The following is a 17,227-nucleotide window of genomic DNA, read 5'->3' as shown; positions in this document are numbered from 1 at the left end:
ACTTACAGAAGCGAAAGATTCCCACAACTCTAGAAAAAACTTAAGTACCGGTACTTAACACTGATTTTCCCACTTAATTTTTTACTCCTTAACAGCCGCAGAGTGGTCATTGCGAACAAGCTGTTGAGGGCTCTTCCTAGGCCAGATGTCTTAGATACTTATGGATCGTTTCCCCTACCAAGGCAGAAGGTCTCGGCAGGGATGGCTGCTTCACACTCTCCAGATACGGGCAACTCGGATCATTACTCAGTTTATCAACTGCAGGCAACAATGCCTTCTGCACTTCTAGACAGGCCAGACAACTTTGTTAAATAAAGTTAGATCTAGTAATAAATGATTTCGTCTGTGGGGAACCTTTTCCTCTTCCATTTCCTCTCATGCTTCTCACCTCTCCTCTGCCTTTTTTGGGGGTTCTTGGATCTTCAGAGAGCACAATTTCTTTAGATTAGCTAAAGACAGGATTATCTCAGAATAAACTGCCCTCCTGGTATCACTTTATTTGAATTACTGGATCTTCTAACTGTTTATCATAAAACAACATTCAAATATTTTGAGATCTTAACTGAATAAAGACAGTTCTGTCAGTGAAAATATTTACAGTAGCCTCACTAATTGAGACTGATTTCAGCTTCCTGAATCTCATTATGGTAAGCTGGGCACTGCTGCGAAAGGGAAACAAACAGGAGATGAATGAAAACAAACATGTAGAAACACAAACAACTGCCTAGAGTGACATTAATCATTACAAAAAATCTGTCAAAAACATCCCTCTGACTGGCATCTGTCAAAACATCTCAGCAGTTCATCATCACACAGCCACTGTTCAGATGGAGACAGAATGTGCAACAGCCAGCACTGCAAATCTCACACAGCTCTGAATTTCTAAGTGAATTATTCTGTATCTTAGAGCAATCCAGACGTGGCTTGTTTCACAGGATTTCTCTCTTCTTCCTCGTGGATGGCCTGGAACCATCACTGTTCCCTCCTCTTCAGAGGGTGCAATGTCTGGCACCTAATTATGCAGAATGAAGTGCTGCTTCCCCTCTGTGTTTTGTGTCCAACAACCCACAAGAGATCGTAAACCACTGGAAATGAAGTCCTATTACTACGAAGAGGAAAAAACCACCCAAACTATTAGCCCTGTTTCCTCTCATTTCCTGTCTGGACATGGTTTAGGAGCCCTCCAGCTATAGCAAATCCTACTAATGCAGTACCGAAGAATGAAGAATCTGCTTCTCATAGAGGAGACAGAGGAGATGAGCACTTCAAACCCACACCCGCCACGAGCAGCAGGTGCCAGACCTGGGAGGAGTGAAGCAGAACAGTTCCTCCTTTGCTCTTAGAAAATATGAGACAACTACTTTCCTGCTAAAATACCTTCCTTACTAAGCACAGGTGGAAAATTTTGCTGGCTGAGGAGGACAGATCTTCTGCCAGGACACCATGGCAGAGCAAGGCCAACTACTTCTTTACAGATATGTCTACTCAGCCAAGTTTCTTTACCCTTGACAGATGAGGAAACCCCTATGTGAAATGAGCAGTCACAGAGCAGAAGTAAACAAGCCTAGTGTTTATAAACTGTTCGGTATCCTGTTGTTCCATAAATAGTTATTATTACCCAGGAGATCAGATCTGTCCAAAGGAGAAGAAATGCCTGGTACATGTGCAGACTAAAATCCCCAACAAGGGAAAAAAAACAGAGAAAGTTTGTGGTTTTCTTATTTTAGTTTTCTTTGCTTAAACCAGGACCTGTAAGCGTACTTTGCCTTCTTCAAATTCTGGACATCCTTTCTCAACCGTTCCAAGAGCAGCAGGAACAACTCCAGCAACAACAGACTGCGTGCTGGCCTGTTTAATCACAGCCTTGGGACCAGCACCTTCCTCTGCAGATACCTAAACTCCACATACACTGTTTAAGAAACAAATCAAAAGCAAAAAGAGCTGGCCACCACTGGCTCTAAGGAGTTGCCTGTTTTGCCACAGGTTACAGTAAGACTGCCTGGAGCTGTATACTGTAGTTTTAAATACCTACCCATCCATCAGGTTACACATTTACAAACAAATTCTTAAAATATAAACAAAACTTGCAGAACAGATATGTGCTGTGCTACTTATCCCTAATTCACTGCCTGGTGAAGCATCTGGTGTGGCTTTGAACATCCCTGAGACCATTCCAAAGCTGGTGTTTTCTTTCCAAAATGGAGCCAGAGACTCTCCCACCACAACAGCTGCTGTCCTACGGACTTGCTCGTGCTGCAGGTTTGGGGCCAGCAGTGGCCGGCCAGCCCAGCCCAGCACATCACAGACCCCAATGATGGCTGCAGGGACAGGGAAAGCCATCGTGTCACGAACAGCTTTCCCTTGCTTGTCGTTTTTAGGTGACTTAACACTATTCCATCTTTCCTGAAGCACTCATGGGAAGTGTTTATATTTGGAACAGCTCATCCATGGGCCAGTCTTTGCTCTCAGTGTAAACCTTCTATAATTAAAAAAAAAAAGAAAAAAGAGCCAAGCCCAGAAACGAACACTTATGGTGGCTAATAAAGCATCACCTTCCATTAAAGACAGCAGAGATTCCATAACAGAGGCAGGCCCAAAGTAAAAGCAGATGCACACACACCTTTTTATTTAGGAGGGCAATAGGTAAAGCATTGTGGGTTTGTGCACTGGCATATTTATATATTCTTCTGGTTTCAGGCTCTCTGAGACCCCACAGAAGGTCACAGATATTTTAATCTGTTTCATTCCTAGATAAATTAATTCATTTCTCAGGAATCTCTTTATCACACTGACATCACTTTCGGCAGTGCAATTCTACATCTATTCCTAGGTATGCCCTAGTGTAAACATGAACATAGGCTGGCACAGCTGATAAACAGATTAAAAACATGCTAAAATTGGTGTGACACAAATTTCAATTTAGAAATGGGAAACCATATAAACTTCTAAAATCTTTTTTTTTTCCTCCAAGAACAGTACAGGACATGTTATTTGAAATGTACACAATTTTGAAGCTTACATCAGTTGTTTAAGCTTGGAAGAATAACAAATTAGCATGGCAGATGCAATGATTTTCAGGAAAATCACAATGAAACACTTCTCTTAAGAGAGCTGGACACAGTTTTTCTGGTTTACAAGCTGGACACTGGACTAAGCTACAGCCCTGACTTGCACACAGAAAGTTCCTGTGCAAGTAAATCAAGTGCTTCAGGAGCAAAAAAGATGTGATCATTCTTAAAAGCATGGCAGATTACACAAAAAGGAAACAACTTTTTTCTGAATGCATAAATCTTCAGAATTTAGCAAAATAGAAGCAGAAGTAAAAAACATAGTGAGTAGTACTAGTGAAATATGCCATCCCATTGCAGTCAGCTTCACTGCAGTACGTGGTAACGCTCTTGCCTTGGTTTCCAGCATTACAAGTGATTTGAGTTGGGTTGAACCAGTGAGCAAGAGTCCTTGGGAAACTACAGGAACTTCACCAAGCTACTGTGATCCTTGACACTATTACAACAGTCACAGCATTGCTTCCATAGTATTTAGCAATTAATTTATTAATTTTATTTTGCTGCATAGTTAGCTCAGAATTATATTAAAAGGTACCAAGAAAATAATTGCCAAAGGAGCTTATGCTGTTCACACTGCAGTGGAGTCAGAGCTTTTACAATATTATCTGAACAACATTCTCAAGTGACTTTTCACGTTGCTACAAAGAGAATTTTTAATCTTTCCAGCTTTTACCTTCATTTGCCTAACGTAGAATTGGAGGGTTCCCCAGACTGTTTCTAATTTGGCCTAATAATCTTGCATAAATTATCAGACTTGCTTTTCATCCATATTCTTAGCCAATGTACATTGGCTCGGTGACAGCATTTGCATGTACTGACACTCCTGAAATGTTTCAATAATAGAACAAAGTATGACAGTAAAAGAGGAGGAGGGAAAGGTAGAAGAGGAAAATAAATTAACTTGAAATCTACCAAAAGATAGGAAACTTGATGAAAACCACCAGTAGGGAGTTCAGAAGGAACAACTACCCAGTAGGGAGTTCAGAAGGAACAACTACCCACTCTTGAACACAATTCAGAAAACTCTGAGGGAAGCTGCATGCTATTCTACAGCAAGAGGAAATCACTGGTGACAGACAGAGCCTCAGAAATACCAGGGAACTTCTTGGGGCTCTGGGGCAATGATGGGCTGGACCAATAAAGATGAACCTTCAGAGAGTCAAAGTCAGAGTTTTAATAAAAAGAGAGATATCCAAAAACATTTTCTTACAGGGATTTGAGGAAAAGAAAAGAAGGTAAGACATGCATATCAAAACCACAGTGATATTACATACACTGCTTAACTTTCATGCTCACTGATATTTTTCATTCACTTCATGCTCACTGATATTTTCATTCACTCAAATGCATTTAGATCCTCAAGCAATCTTTGCTGCAAGATTTTTCCTGAAAGTTAAACATTCTTATTAGTATAGCTTTAGAGCAGATGGGCCACAGCAACAGAGCCCAAACACACATGCACAATAAATATGCTTATTTGGTGGCACGGATTAAGTTTATTGTTTCTATTACAATCATCATGCTCACGCAAATACAGTTATTTATTTGTACATTTGCAAAGCTGTCCCCCCCCCCCTTTTTTTTTGCTCAAAGTTCACAATTTAGAAATAACTGTAGTATGCTGGAAAACAAAAAAAATGCAAAACGAACAAAAAACCCATCCTGTTCCCACTCTGGCATAAGATGCTGTGTACTCATACTGAAGCGAGAGCACGTATGCTCTGCACATTTTTCAAAGCCAGAAAGGCACACACTCAGTAAGGTCCATGTGCCCATATTCCAGCTTTCCTTGAACAGTCTCACTTAATTCAGAAGTCACGAAAAGGAATCTGAAGACAAACTTTTCAGGCACAAAGCCTGCACATCACTTTTTTTTTTTGAAGCTCGAGAGAGGTTAAGCATGAAAGATTTCAGCCCCAAAAATGGATCTGATGTAGAATCTGCTGTCATGATCAGCACATGGGAATTGCAGGTACTACTTTGCACATTTTTTAAGATTAAACTAGTCAGCGTGGGATAGAGAGAACAACCTGCATGAACTGAAGGTGAAACCAGATACCGAATTCCTGACCAACAGCTCCCCATACCTCTGTCCTGGTGCCCAGGCTGGCTTACAGAGTTCTTGCAGTCCCATCACCTTAGCTCTTCATTCCCAAACTTCACCCTCAGCGGGGCTGGTATAATGATTTGGCAATTCCATAAACTGGATCAGCGAACTGATCTGCATTAAAAATAATCTTGCACAAAATGAGTAGATGGATGGGGGAGGGAACACTCATGTTCGGACATAAGGATTATTTTACTTACCCAGTTTATTGCACTGTTCGCAGGCAGTTATGCTAGCTCAGGTAATGGAGCAGCACAAGGGGCAGCATGAACTCCATAAGATAAGTGCCACGTAGAAAAGGGGATGCAGACACAGAACCTGAGCCTTTTGGGTTTTTTTAAATCTACGCTTACATTATGCCACATCTATTTCAACCTGACCGCAGCAGCATGCACAGCTTCAGAGGCTGCCAGAAGTGAAGAAATGAGCTGTTGCCATTGAAGTTTGTTTTGAAGTACAAGCTCCAGCTGGTTAATCAGTGCTATGAATTTAAGAGCTAGCAGTGAAGTTCTGTGTACAGTTTCATCTGCTCATTTCTTGAATTATGTTCCTGATCACTGCTGTCTACAAAAAAAATGAATGCAGGGAATCTGTCATGGAGAAATTAGTTATTCGACCACACTTTAAACGGAGCTTTGGTTACCACCACTTCGGTACCAGAGGTCTGCAACACTCTGAATGTGAGTTATCAAATGTTGCCTCTTAATCCCAGCTTCCTCCTGCAAACAAGGCAGGTGGAAGGGACTGAAGTAGTCAGGGTGTTGTGAAGAGCAATCCAGTTGCCCCAGTTATAAACAGCAACAACAGCTCAGACAACAATCCTAGTTTGAACATGAAAAGCAAATATCTCCTAATAGACTGTGCTGTATGTTCGCTAAAGTACAGCCAGCTGTGACAAAATATTTTGTGAGATAACATACTTGTCACCTTTAGGTAGAAGCCTGAGAGATTTAAGTCTCCCAAATGAGCACGTGACAATAAAACAAACATAGGAATTATACCTGTTGTATACTCTGACCCAATTCTGTCACTCAAAATCTACATGAATATATATTGTAAAAAAAAAAATCATCCTCTTTGTAAGTGCCTTCAAATTGTATATAATACCCAACACACTAACTGCAGACGTGAAAAAGTGAGAAAATCTTCCCTGCAGAACCAATATATAAGGGAGAAAAAAGGCACTACTTCATAAAAATCACAAGGAAAGAAAGGTAGAGCAGTGCAAAATGCTCGCTTCGCCAGCAGTGACAGTGGGTCAACAGCTGACTGCATGGCAAGATGTATTACTGGAAAAGCCACAGAGCTCCGGGTGGGGAGGTGCTGCCCAGACACCAGAAGTGATTTGAGGAGCATGCATGTTTTGGCTTGCGTGTTTATTTAGCCTGGGTTTTACAAAACACAGAGTAAGGAGGTGACAGGAGGTAAACGTGAGCAGCAGCATGCTCCAATGCCCCTGGCACGAGCCAGGCAGTGAACAGCTTAGAGCTTGGAGAAATGGGAAACACCAATGGCTTACCCAACCAGGGCACTGTCAATTCCTCTTTCATCCTTCCTTTCCCCTCCTGTGAGTCCTGAACTCCTTTAGCCAGAGTTAACCAAGGAACGGAGGGAAGCTAATGATGTTCAGCACTGCCCAGGAGAAAATACAACTGCATCAACTTGTCCCTGCAAATTCAAACCTCAATAATGCAACAACAAATATTTCCTTCGCTGTGGGGACAGGCAGAATAAGCAAAATACAGGATCTGAGGGGAGCTGTGATAAAGACTCTGGGTCCACACTCCGGCACCCCCAAACATCCTTTTGGGCACTGCCACATACAAATTTCCTTACAGAGCTGTGATTACAGCAGTTACTGGGACACCAAATGTAACTTTGAGCTCTGAAACAATCTTTGCCATCATTGTACACTATTCCCGAATGCACAAGCACAGAACAAAAGACTTAAAGAAGGGACAAGGGTTTGAGTACTCCCCGTTCCTAGAACAGGAGTAATCTCGTTTTGAAGGAAAGCAGAAAGTCTTTCTCAGAGCAGCATCTGGACACAGCGACCCTGACTTCAGTGGGAGCCTCACGAAGTGTCCACTCTTTCATTGGACACAAGCCGCTTTCACAGTTCAAATTAACAAAATGAACCACTTCAGTGTATTTCAAAGTGAGATGTACATTATACATATATTTAGAAGACCAAAAAACTCCTACTATCAATAACTAATTCAGCTTATATATACAATTTTATATATCTTAAAAAATTAAGAGATACTACCCACTGCACCTGAAGAGACCGCAAAATATGTGGCAGATGGATCACGCTACAGTCAGGGAATAGTTTCGAATTCCCATAGCAATCCACAGTGGCAAACTAATTATCCAGCCTGTTTCTTCAGTGAGCTCTCACGAACCACGTGAAGCTGCCATCCTTTGGCTTCCTCTGCTCTCCTTAAATAGTTAATCACAAAGGAAGCAGCCGTCACCTGTGCTGACAGTCTCTAAGCACTGAGCTCATGCCCTGTCACTTCAGTACAAGCCCATGCTGGGTAGGGCAGTAATTCATGAGGCACTGAGAAAGCCAAACTGAATAAAGTCAGTTCTAAGCAGAGGGTTAAAAATTCTCTTTTTAAAATATTTTTTCTGAATATCTAAGTAACAAAGCAGGAAAGTGTGGAATGGGAAGATGCTCTTGTGTGCTTATTATAAGAGGCACAGCTTCCTGGAAGGGGATATGGAAACAAATGGGGAAGCATTTGGAATGAGGGGACCACATTTTTAAATTATCCTGACCCCTACTAAAGCCCTTGCTAAAGCTCCAGTTCCACCTGAAGCCCCTATACCCCATTTGTATGTAAGAATGCATGTAAGAATGGTTTTTTTTCCTAAAGTATAAAAGCTGCGTAAACTATACCTGCAAGACAGCAAAGAAATTTTTGCCAAGCTCTGGTGTCAAGGAGACAGGAGTCTACCCTGTACACTCTACAAAGGCCTTCTGGAGCTGTCCCAGCTATACACAACTGGCCTGTGGAAGTGGAGAAACGCACAGGAGTCTATGACCTACAGTATCAAGGGGGAACTAAATGTCAGGAAAAAACCACAGAAGAATGACTTGAGAGAAAGCCACTGAAATTTCTATGGCTGGCATAAATCTGAATCATGCATTCTCCGCCGATATGAAAGCTTAAAAAATTTTTAAACTTTATGTACAAATAAACAATTCAGCATGCAAATATAAACCCAGAAGAGTTTACAGGAGAGCTGTTTTTCCTCAGAGTGAAGAGCAGGCTGGATATTGAAAAATAAGCAAAAAAAAAAAAAAAAAAAAAAGACTGTGAAGAAAATGCCAATTGCTAATTGATAGAAAGTTTGCACCAGAATAATCAAACAAACGAAACTGATTTTGTTTCTGAATGGACTTAAAGAAGTTTGTGATTCATATAAGACTACTTCTTAGCACCAATTGACTAGAAAGAGATGTTTACAATCACATCCTTGGTGCTAAAAATAGTCTTCTGTATCTGAATCACAAACGTTAAATTCACTATTTTGGTCACAACACCTATAGATTCGTTGTATATTAAACTTCCCCTTTCCCCTTTATTCTGAAATCCGTTCAGATACTCTTTATCTTTCTTTAAATACTTCTTTCCCATGTTCTCTTACCAAACACAGATTCACAACTCTGCAGGCTGCAGACATTCCCTCTCTATTTACCGCCTCCTCTAATTTCTAGCATTAGCTGCCAACTTACAAGAGCTTGTGGTTGGAAAATTGTCAGTAGCTGAACTGTCCCGGGCTGGCATGTCAGCCGCAAACCGTGGGCAGAGGTCTTCTTTCTCATTTGATAAAGAATAGGGCATAGAAAGAACTGTACACAGGCAACATCGTTTCCACAGTAAGGCCAGACATGCAGGAGACTGCAATGTTACCACTGCAAACACAAGTTAGTGCCTTCTACACAAAGGTCAAAGCACTAGCTCCAGACTTGTAGGTGACCTCAGACCTACTAAAAATAGTCTAATTCACTGAACATAGTAGTCTAATTCACTGACCTACTGATGCCATTTTACCAAAGACGCTTGTCATTTTCTTTGTATCATTCCGAAAACAGTAACCTTACTTCAGGCACTTTGAGTCACTATCTACTGTTGGGAGATTTGCAAGAGGCAGAATCGTATTGTCCTGGAAAGTGAAAAATTAGATAACTCCTTCATTTACAGTGAGCAGCAGATGCAGCCCAGCTAGCCAGCTCCTACACTGAGATGCAGTACTGAGATCATGCATCCATTTCTCTTGGTGGGGAGCCACTGTCATGATTCAGATTACAGCATGTTTTTCTGAAGCTATGCCAGTCTGCCTTTAAGGCATAATAATTAAAAAACTCAGAACCAAACCAAACAAAAACACAGGCATAGGCACAATGGATTACTCCAAACGGCCATTTTGCCCAGTACTTGATGTCTGTGTCCATTGGCCAGTATTTCAGTAAAAAGCCTAAGAAGCAGGGAATATATAAAGCTACACTCTGCCCTCAACATCCATTTAGGTTCCAGCCTCCTGTAACTTAAGGATTCAGACACAGGCATGGAAATCTCTACGGTCAACAGAATCTGACTGTCAATCTTTTTTTTTTTTTTTTTTTTTTCCCCCCCAATCTTTTGCCCACTATGGAACTCATTCTCAGAAAAATGTAACGGGAAATAGCATGAAATAGCACTTCCCTTTGTTTATTTTAAGCCTGGTGCACAATATTTACATTTAATACCTCTGAATCTTGTACTGAGAGAAGCGATCACCTAAACATCTTCTCCATGCCATTCACTATGTTACACATACTTGTGAATACCCTCTGCTTGCTCTACCTCAAACTGGGAAGTCTAAGTCTATTCAATCTTTCTGAGCATGGAAATAGCTCCATGTTTTTGTTTAGTCTTTATTACCACTATATGTACCTAATTCTTCTAGATCTGTTTCAAAATTAGTTGAAGAAAACTAGATGCGTTATTGAAGGTAGAGGCACAAGGGGTATTTATACAGTGTCATAACATATTCTTGGGTTTTCTGCATTTATCTAGTATGTCCACAGTCTTTTAACCATCGCTGCTAAGTCACAGAACCATCCACAGTAATTCCAAGATCTCTTTCCCGATTTGCAAGGCATAACTAAGTCCATCATTAGGTATACGCTGCCAGATCAGTCTTCTCAACAAACACTACCTTACATCTATCAGAACTGAATTTGGCCTGCTATTTTGTTGCCCCATTGCTTAGCGTGGTGAGATCCCTCTGACATTCCTCACAGTCAGCTTTTGGTCTTGCTACCTGGAAAAATGTGTCAGCGCTTTATTATTCATCCTCCGTTCCAGATAGTTTATGAGCACTTGGAACAGCAGAGATCCCAGCATGCATTCTCCAGAGGACTTCAGGGGTAACGTCCCTGTACTGTCCAATCTTCTTATTTTTTTCCATACAGTTTCCAATCTTTACCTAGTCACTACCTAACCACCACAGGATTACACCAGTTTAATTTCCCAAATGTCTTTGAAACACCAAGTGTTTGGTTGGTTTTTTTGGTTGGTTTTTTTGTTTTGTTTTGTTTTTTTAAAAGAAATCCAAACATACTGTATTAGTTAAATCACCTTTAGCAAATGCTCATCCAGTCATTCAAACAACATGAGCAGATTTACAGGGCAGGACTTCCTGCTGCAGAAGACAACTGGACTCCTCTCTATCATCACCTTTATTCCTGTGAACAAACACTAATTCTATTCTTTTTTTATAGTTTCTACCAAGGTGCCTAATACAGAAACCAGGCTCACTATTAGTTTCCAGTTTCCCAAACGCTCCATGGGCCCCTCTTGAAAAGCCTGACACGTTTACTGCTTTTCATTCTTCCATTCTAAGGCCGATTTAAGCAATGATTATACACAACCGTGTGTAACTCGGCAACTTCACCACCGAGTTCCTCACAAAGTGAGAACTTTTCCTAGCAATTCATTGTGCCAATTTGCTCCAAAACGCCAGCCTTCTGTCAGCTTCCCCCAGCCTGTCCCCCAGAAAGGAAGGCTCCACGTGGGAACTGTTCTGCAGTGAATAGCAATGCAAATAACGTCTCTGCTACGGCTTTACCTTCCCTTAGCTCACATGTAATATTATGATCATCTATCAGCCCATTGGGATCTCTGGCAGGCTTTCTGCTTTTGACAGTTCAACAAAAAGCTTTATTTTTTTTTTATACCTTTATAAAGTTGTTTCTCAACATTTTTTTGGCCTACCTCATTATGGTATATGTTTAACTTGCCAAAGTTAATGCTCTTTCCTATTCTCCTCATTTGGATACAACTCCTGCTTCAGAAAGTTGACTTATTTCTAGGAGCCTTGTTTACTGTTTGAGCCAGTCCTTGTTCATTTTTGTGGCTTTCCTTCAATCTCTTATTTCCCATCCCTTCTTGGACTTTCACCATCAAAACTGGACACAGTATTCTAGAAGTTTTGGGTTGGGGGGGGCATATGTTGGGTTTTTAATTTTAAATCAGTGCTACACACAAAATTTCTCTACTTATGTGTGTACATATAAACCTGAAATAGCATTTCAGCTATGATATTTTGTTGAGATTACATGAAGCTTTCTCTGTGTCTGTTTCCAAGACAGAGTTTTTCTATCTTGAAGGTATAATCTGCATTCGTTCCTCCCAGATGTCTTATTTCATATTGGATGTATTAACATATATTTTGTTGGACTGTGGCCATTTAAATCAGGCAATCCAGATAGTTCTCTAAAAGTAACCAATCCTTTATTTAGTACTCTCCAATAAGCGTATCATTTGCACACTTAACCTAGGATTTCTTCCAGCTAGGATTATCTGATGAAGGCATCAGACATTGCTAGAATGAGAACTGATCGACTGAGGACCTCATTAAAAAAAACCCAACCATTTAGTCTTTCCTTACCAGCAACCACATTTTGAGATTCTCAGGGCATTGTTCTTTAATCCATCTAGCTTGGTAAAGTCTGAACTCACATTTTTACCATTAAAGAAGCACTTACCAAGAAGAGTTACATTCTCTAAAAAAATATTTATTCTATCATCTCAACTATTTCCATCATATTTTGCCTATTTACATTTAAAATTGCACTAAAAAGTCAGGAACCTTTAGAATGGGAAAACATTTATTCATTTTATTCATGCTTGAAAACAGCCAAACCAACTTTATCCAAATAATAAAAAACCCAACAAAAACACACATTTTATGGCGAAGACCAAGCCTGAAAAATGTCAGCCGCAGAGATGATGTTTTCCTAATGATATGAGCAACTGAAAACAAAAGCTATAATAAAAGAAATCATACAGCTCAAATTCTTAAATCAACAGGCAAGCTAATTTGGCTTTAAGAGTTCTAAGTATATTATATTACAATACCTGGTTTGGTAATGTTAACTTTGCATAATTCTTTGAGTACGAGAGAAGTTTCAGAAGAGAAAGAATCTTAAGCGTAGCATGGAATTCTTTGCAGAACTACTGGTCAGCCATCCTTGCACAAGTCCTAGGTAAAATAATGAAATGTCTGACACTGAATTAAATTAATAAAGAATTAAAGGGCATCCTGGAAAAAAATGTCAACCTTAGTAATGTTTAGGGTTCATGTTAGAGAAGCAACTGAACATAAATCCCCAGCGAGATGCTGTCTTTAGAACTATGAATATGATTTTTCAGCATATGAACAAGACAAAAACCACCTAGCTGGACTAGGGACAAGTTACTACCTCTTTGCATGGTATTAGTTCAATGCAGGTAGCTACTGGAAGAAGGTGGCTGAAGAGCGATCTGTAAGTAGCTACTGAGGGACAGAATAAGTAACACTTTGGATTCTAGCAGGCAAAAAAACTCCTTCTTGAAGCCGAAGTCTTAAATTTAAAATTAAAATAAGATTAATATTTTTGCAATAATGAATAATGTAGCATATTATTACCAGATTCTCCATCAACTGAAAGCCTGTGATTCATGATGAATTTAGTGGAATAAAACATCAAGTCCTGTGTCATGAAACAAATCAGGATAAGGGACCCTTAATGGTATTTTTCTGGCCTTAATAGCTGTACTAAACAGTCTTCCTTCTTCAGCGTATATAATTTATCTCTGCAAAATCGATATGTAACAACAGCCGTGCCTTGGAAAGGGCAGTTAGGTTTCAGCTGTATAAAGAAAGGAAGGCTTTAGCTTCAGACATCTTACCACAGTTAAATTACCTTATATTCCTCTTCTATACTATTTACATTTAATATGTACACAAACACAGATTTAAAGCACTCAGAAAGTTCTTAAAAGAAGAGGATGATAATGTATCTACCTTCGGTTCTAGTATTTATTTATATTCTAACCAGAGTTCCAAAATTCACACAGAAGATAATACTGATAATTATTTGTTTTACACTGGTGATGGAGAACAGAGTCTCAATTCTTAGGGTTTTGTTTTCTTTTTAAGGCCTGGCTGTAGTATCTGCTGGTTACAAGGCAATGTCAGATTTTTATTTTTTAAAGTTTGCAGATACCATGTTTGCCAATAAAAACAAAGAAAGAAGGTACCACCAGTTGCAGGCTTGGCCTGAAGGCCATGGTCACCCAACCTAACCTCTATATGTACAAGTCATGGAAATTCCCTCCTCAAAAGAAATAAAATGTATCTTTTAGAAGAGTACCAGTTGTGTTAAAAAGTCCACAACCTCTTTTGCCAAAGAGATAGCTGCACTAGAGCATCTTTTCCATATGCATTAGAAGCTTGTACAAAGGTCATATGACCAGTCAAATTTTCCATTTGATGAACCAAACTGAGATCCTTGAGCCTCAACAGTATAATGTTCTTGCCAATCTATCTTCTGAACCGTCTTCCAGCAATTCTACAAACTCCTTGAAATGCAGAAGCCACATGGTGCATTAGAGAAAGACATAGCCAAATTTAAAGGTACGTTTTGGTTGATCTGTTACGATTACATTCCTCATTTCTGAGAGGTTTCAAACAGTACTGCAACTTTCCACCCTTTCAGAGGAAAACAAATTCTGAAGAAACTAGTAACACTTCAGCTAACAATAACTTCTCAACACAGTAAGATGCGCAACTTGTTAATAGCATGTCTTAGACTCTTTGGAAAGCACTACTGCAAAGCCTCCAGGCACCTGAGGTACGCTTTACCCTGTTCTCCCAGGTAGAAAAACCCAACCAAACAAACAAAAAAACCCCCACCACACTTTACTACTCCAGATAACTTAATGTCCTTCATGACCGAAGCTTCCTAAGGATTGCATCATCTGGTACCAGAAGTGAGCTTGACCACACATCTGTAACATGCACTGACAATATAATTTGTTTTATTATTCAACACACAGAACTCTACTCTTTGAGCAAGCTCCCAGTCAGACTGAAATCAATTAAGCCATTGCCACTGACCACTCAAATAGCCCAGAATTTCAACACTGGTCTCCCCTTGAACCAATCAAGTGACAGAGTAATGACACTTTTCAAGACAATCTCTGCAGATCACCCAACTTGAAGGATGAGAAGTCATCAGGGGAAGAGGGGAAAAAAAACCCCAATAATTACTTACTTTGGGAAGATGACAGTCATGAGCGCTGATGCATAACCAGGCTTGCACACTCCCTCAGAGAAATTTGCATACTTTGATGCCAATTCTGGAGGCCTGTAAAAAAATAAGTAGAGAGTCAGGACTCTCTTGGCTATGAACTGGCTTTTGCAATCATCCAAGTTATTTTTTTCCTTATCGCTTTTCTGAAAAACAGCTGTGAGGAATAATAGCAAACACAGACAGGTATTTATTTGTTGCAATATAGCATCACAGGAGAACAACAAACAAAAGATAGGGTTAAAGATATCTGAAATACCACTAAACCACTAGTTTTGCTGAAAGATTTTCATACCTATGAAGGTAAAGCTCATGGAAGAAAAATATCAAGATATCATTTTAGACTTCAACCTTTCAAAAGGAAGAAAACATAAACAGCACTTTGCTTCGGCTATTTTTCTAAAATATGATCAAAGTTAAAATTATAGAAAAGTATTATTTAGAATATTATTTACAAGATACCTTTCAAGCATTTGAAACAAACTGCCGAGCAGTTCCGACAGACTATCATCAAGGGATGCATGCTTTCAGTATTTGGAACAGATGACATTGCTGCTGTTCTGTTAAGATGTGTCTGAATTGAGCCTGCTAGTGATTTCAGGGCCAAATTTAGAATACTGGGTTTTTTTTCATTTAGTTTTTGTACAGAAACAAGATTAGCAACTCAAGAAAAGATATTTAAGTCCAGTACCTACTTTTACCGTAGACCTACTGAGTGACCAGGAAAAAACATTTAAATTTATTTGTGTCCCTATTGACCACCTGCAAAATTTTTACATTCATCCATTTCACAAAAACATTACAAGGGTTAACTCACTAGTGCTTTCAGAGTAACATTAGATACTTTAATGTCAGTCACAGTATGAGAATTATTAATATTCTTTCAAAAAAAAAGGCATTTACAGTTACATGCTCAACATTCAATGGAAGTTGCAAGTGTTAACTACTGCAGTCAATCAATAAGATTGTATTTGCTACACCATTTTGTTAGCAGTAGGCAAGTAATGAAAGTTTTTTTCCTACAGGTCAACAGTAGGAGTCAAATGAAGATGACAGTACAGATCCGCAGAGTAGATCCACAAAAATAATTTTGAAGAGCCCATTATTACCACAACCATGCTTTCTTTTCCAGGCATCACCAACATGTACATCACCAGTATCACTTAACTGGCAAACTACTGCTAAATGTAATGAGCGCGGATTCAGAGAGTTTCAAGTGAGTGGACCCCTGAGCTGAAGACAAGGTCTTGGAGGGATCATGAGCAGTGGTGCCAACAGAACCCCAGCTGGCAAAATTACATATCTGAATGACAGTAACTCCATGCTGAACTGGTAGTAACTATCCTTCTTGTACTGGTCCTGGGGCCACTTCCCAAGAGATTACTAGCCAGTTCCAACTGGGTGATCAATAGATGGACAGTTAATTTTACAATTAGCTGCATACAGTACAAAACCTCCTAAATCTATAGTTCTTAAAGAATAAAATCTATTTCTGCTGAATAAAAATCTAAACCTTCAACAGCTGGAAGAGGAAATAAACTGCAGAAAATAAAAAGTCACTGTATTTAATTTCTTATGACCTTTGCAGATGAAAAGCACCAGAAAAAGCTTAAGAACATGGACCCGATTCTAATTCGGCCACAGATTTCCTGCATAGCTTTTGTCAAAACATGTAATATTTTACCATTACAATTCCTCATCTATAGGATGGCAGAACAGTACAGTTGGCTATTTACACTGTCAATTATTTACAGCAAAGTTTAGGTTTCTCTAAATACATTATATAGACATGGAGAGATAGATACAGGTGTAACATTGTCTAGCACAACCCAAATCCACGAGTTTGGTTTCCATAGGTGATACTATAATACATATCTCTAAATGAGAGAGATGAGAAAGCATCTAAGACGTGAGCATCTAGAAGTTTGAATCCCGAAGACGTGCACTGAATGATTTGTGTTCTGACTCCAGTCAGGATCTCTTTAGAAACAGGCACAGGAAGGAAAGGCCTGTTGCTGACAAAACAGAAGTTTTTAATGGTGTTAAAATATGTCCCCTTCTGACATAGTCAAAAGGGACAGCAGGGTGTACAGATCGCAGCTTGTTGCAGTATTTCAGATATGAAGAAATGTGGGAAATCTTAACCACATTGCTTAATCAAGCAAACTGAAGTGTTGCTGGATTTTTATTGTTTAAGCAACATACAGAAACCCTTAATACCAAAAGCTTCAAAAACAAGTAGAAAGCAACTGGAATTTATCTGCAGCCACTGCCGTAGTGAGTCATTGCTGGCAAACTTGTACAACTACTTCAACAGCAGGCCTTTCTCAAATGACCTCAGTGGTCACACAAAATATCTTGTGCCACAAACACAGGCATTTTTCTCTTTTCTGATTTAATGGTGCTTTCATTATCAAATTA

General features: G+C 39.5%; 1 protein-coding gene across 4 annotated transcripts in view; it reads right to left on the bottom strand.

Annotated features, from left to right (window-relative positions):
- ST3GAL3 (ST3 beta-galactoside alpha-2,3-sialyltransferase 3) overlaps positions 1-17,227 on the bottom strand; it is a 189,932-nt gene that overhangs the window by 106,309 nt on the left and 66,396 nt on the right. For all 4 annotated transcript variants that reach the window (XM_050900775.1, XM_050900777.1, XM_050900776.1 and 1 more), the window contains one exon: positions 14,771-14,863. In XM_050900775.1, the coding sequence (XP_050756732.1) occupies positions 14,771-14,863 (93 nt within the window). The remainder of the gene's footprint in view (positions 1-14,770; positions 14,864-17,227) is intronic.

The sequence above is a fragment of the Gymnogyps californianus genome, chromosome 8 (assembly GCF_018139145.2).
Source record: "Gymnogyps californianus isolate 813 chromosome 8, ASM1813914v2, whole genome shotgun sequence".
Classification (NCBI taxonomy): Eukaryota; Metazoa; Chordata; class Aves; order Accipitriformes; family Cathartidae; genus Gymnogyps; species Gymnogyps californianus.
This window is presented reverse-complemented; position numbering and strand designations above follow the sequence as displayed.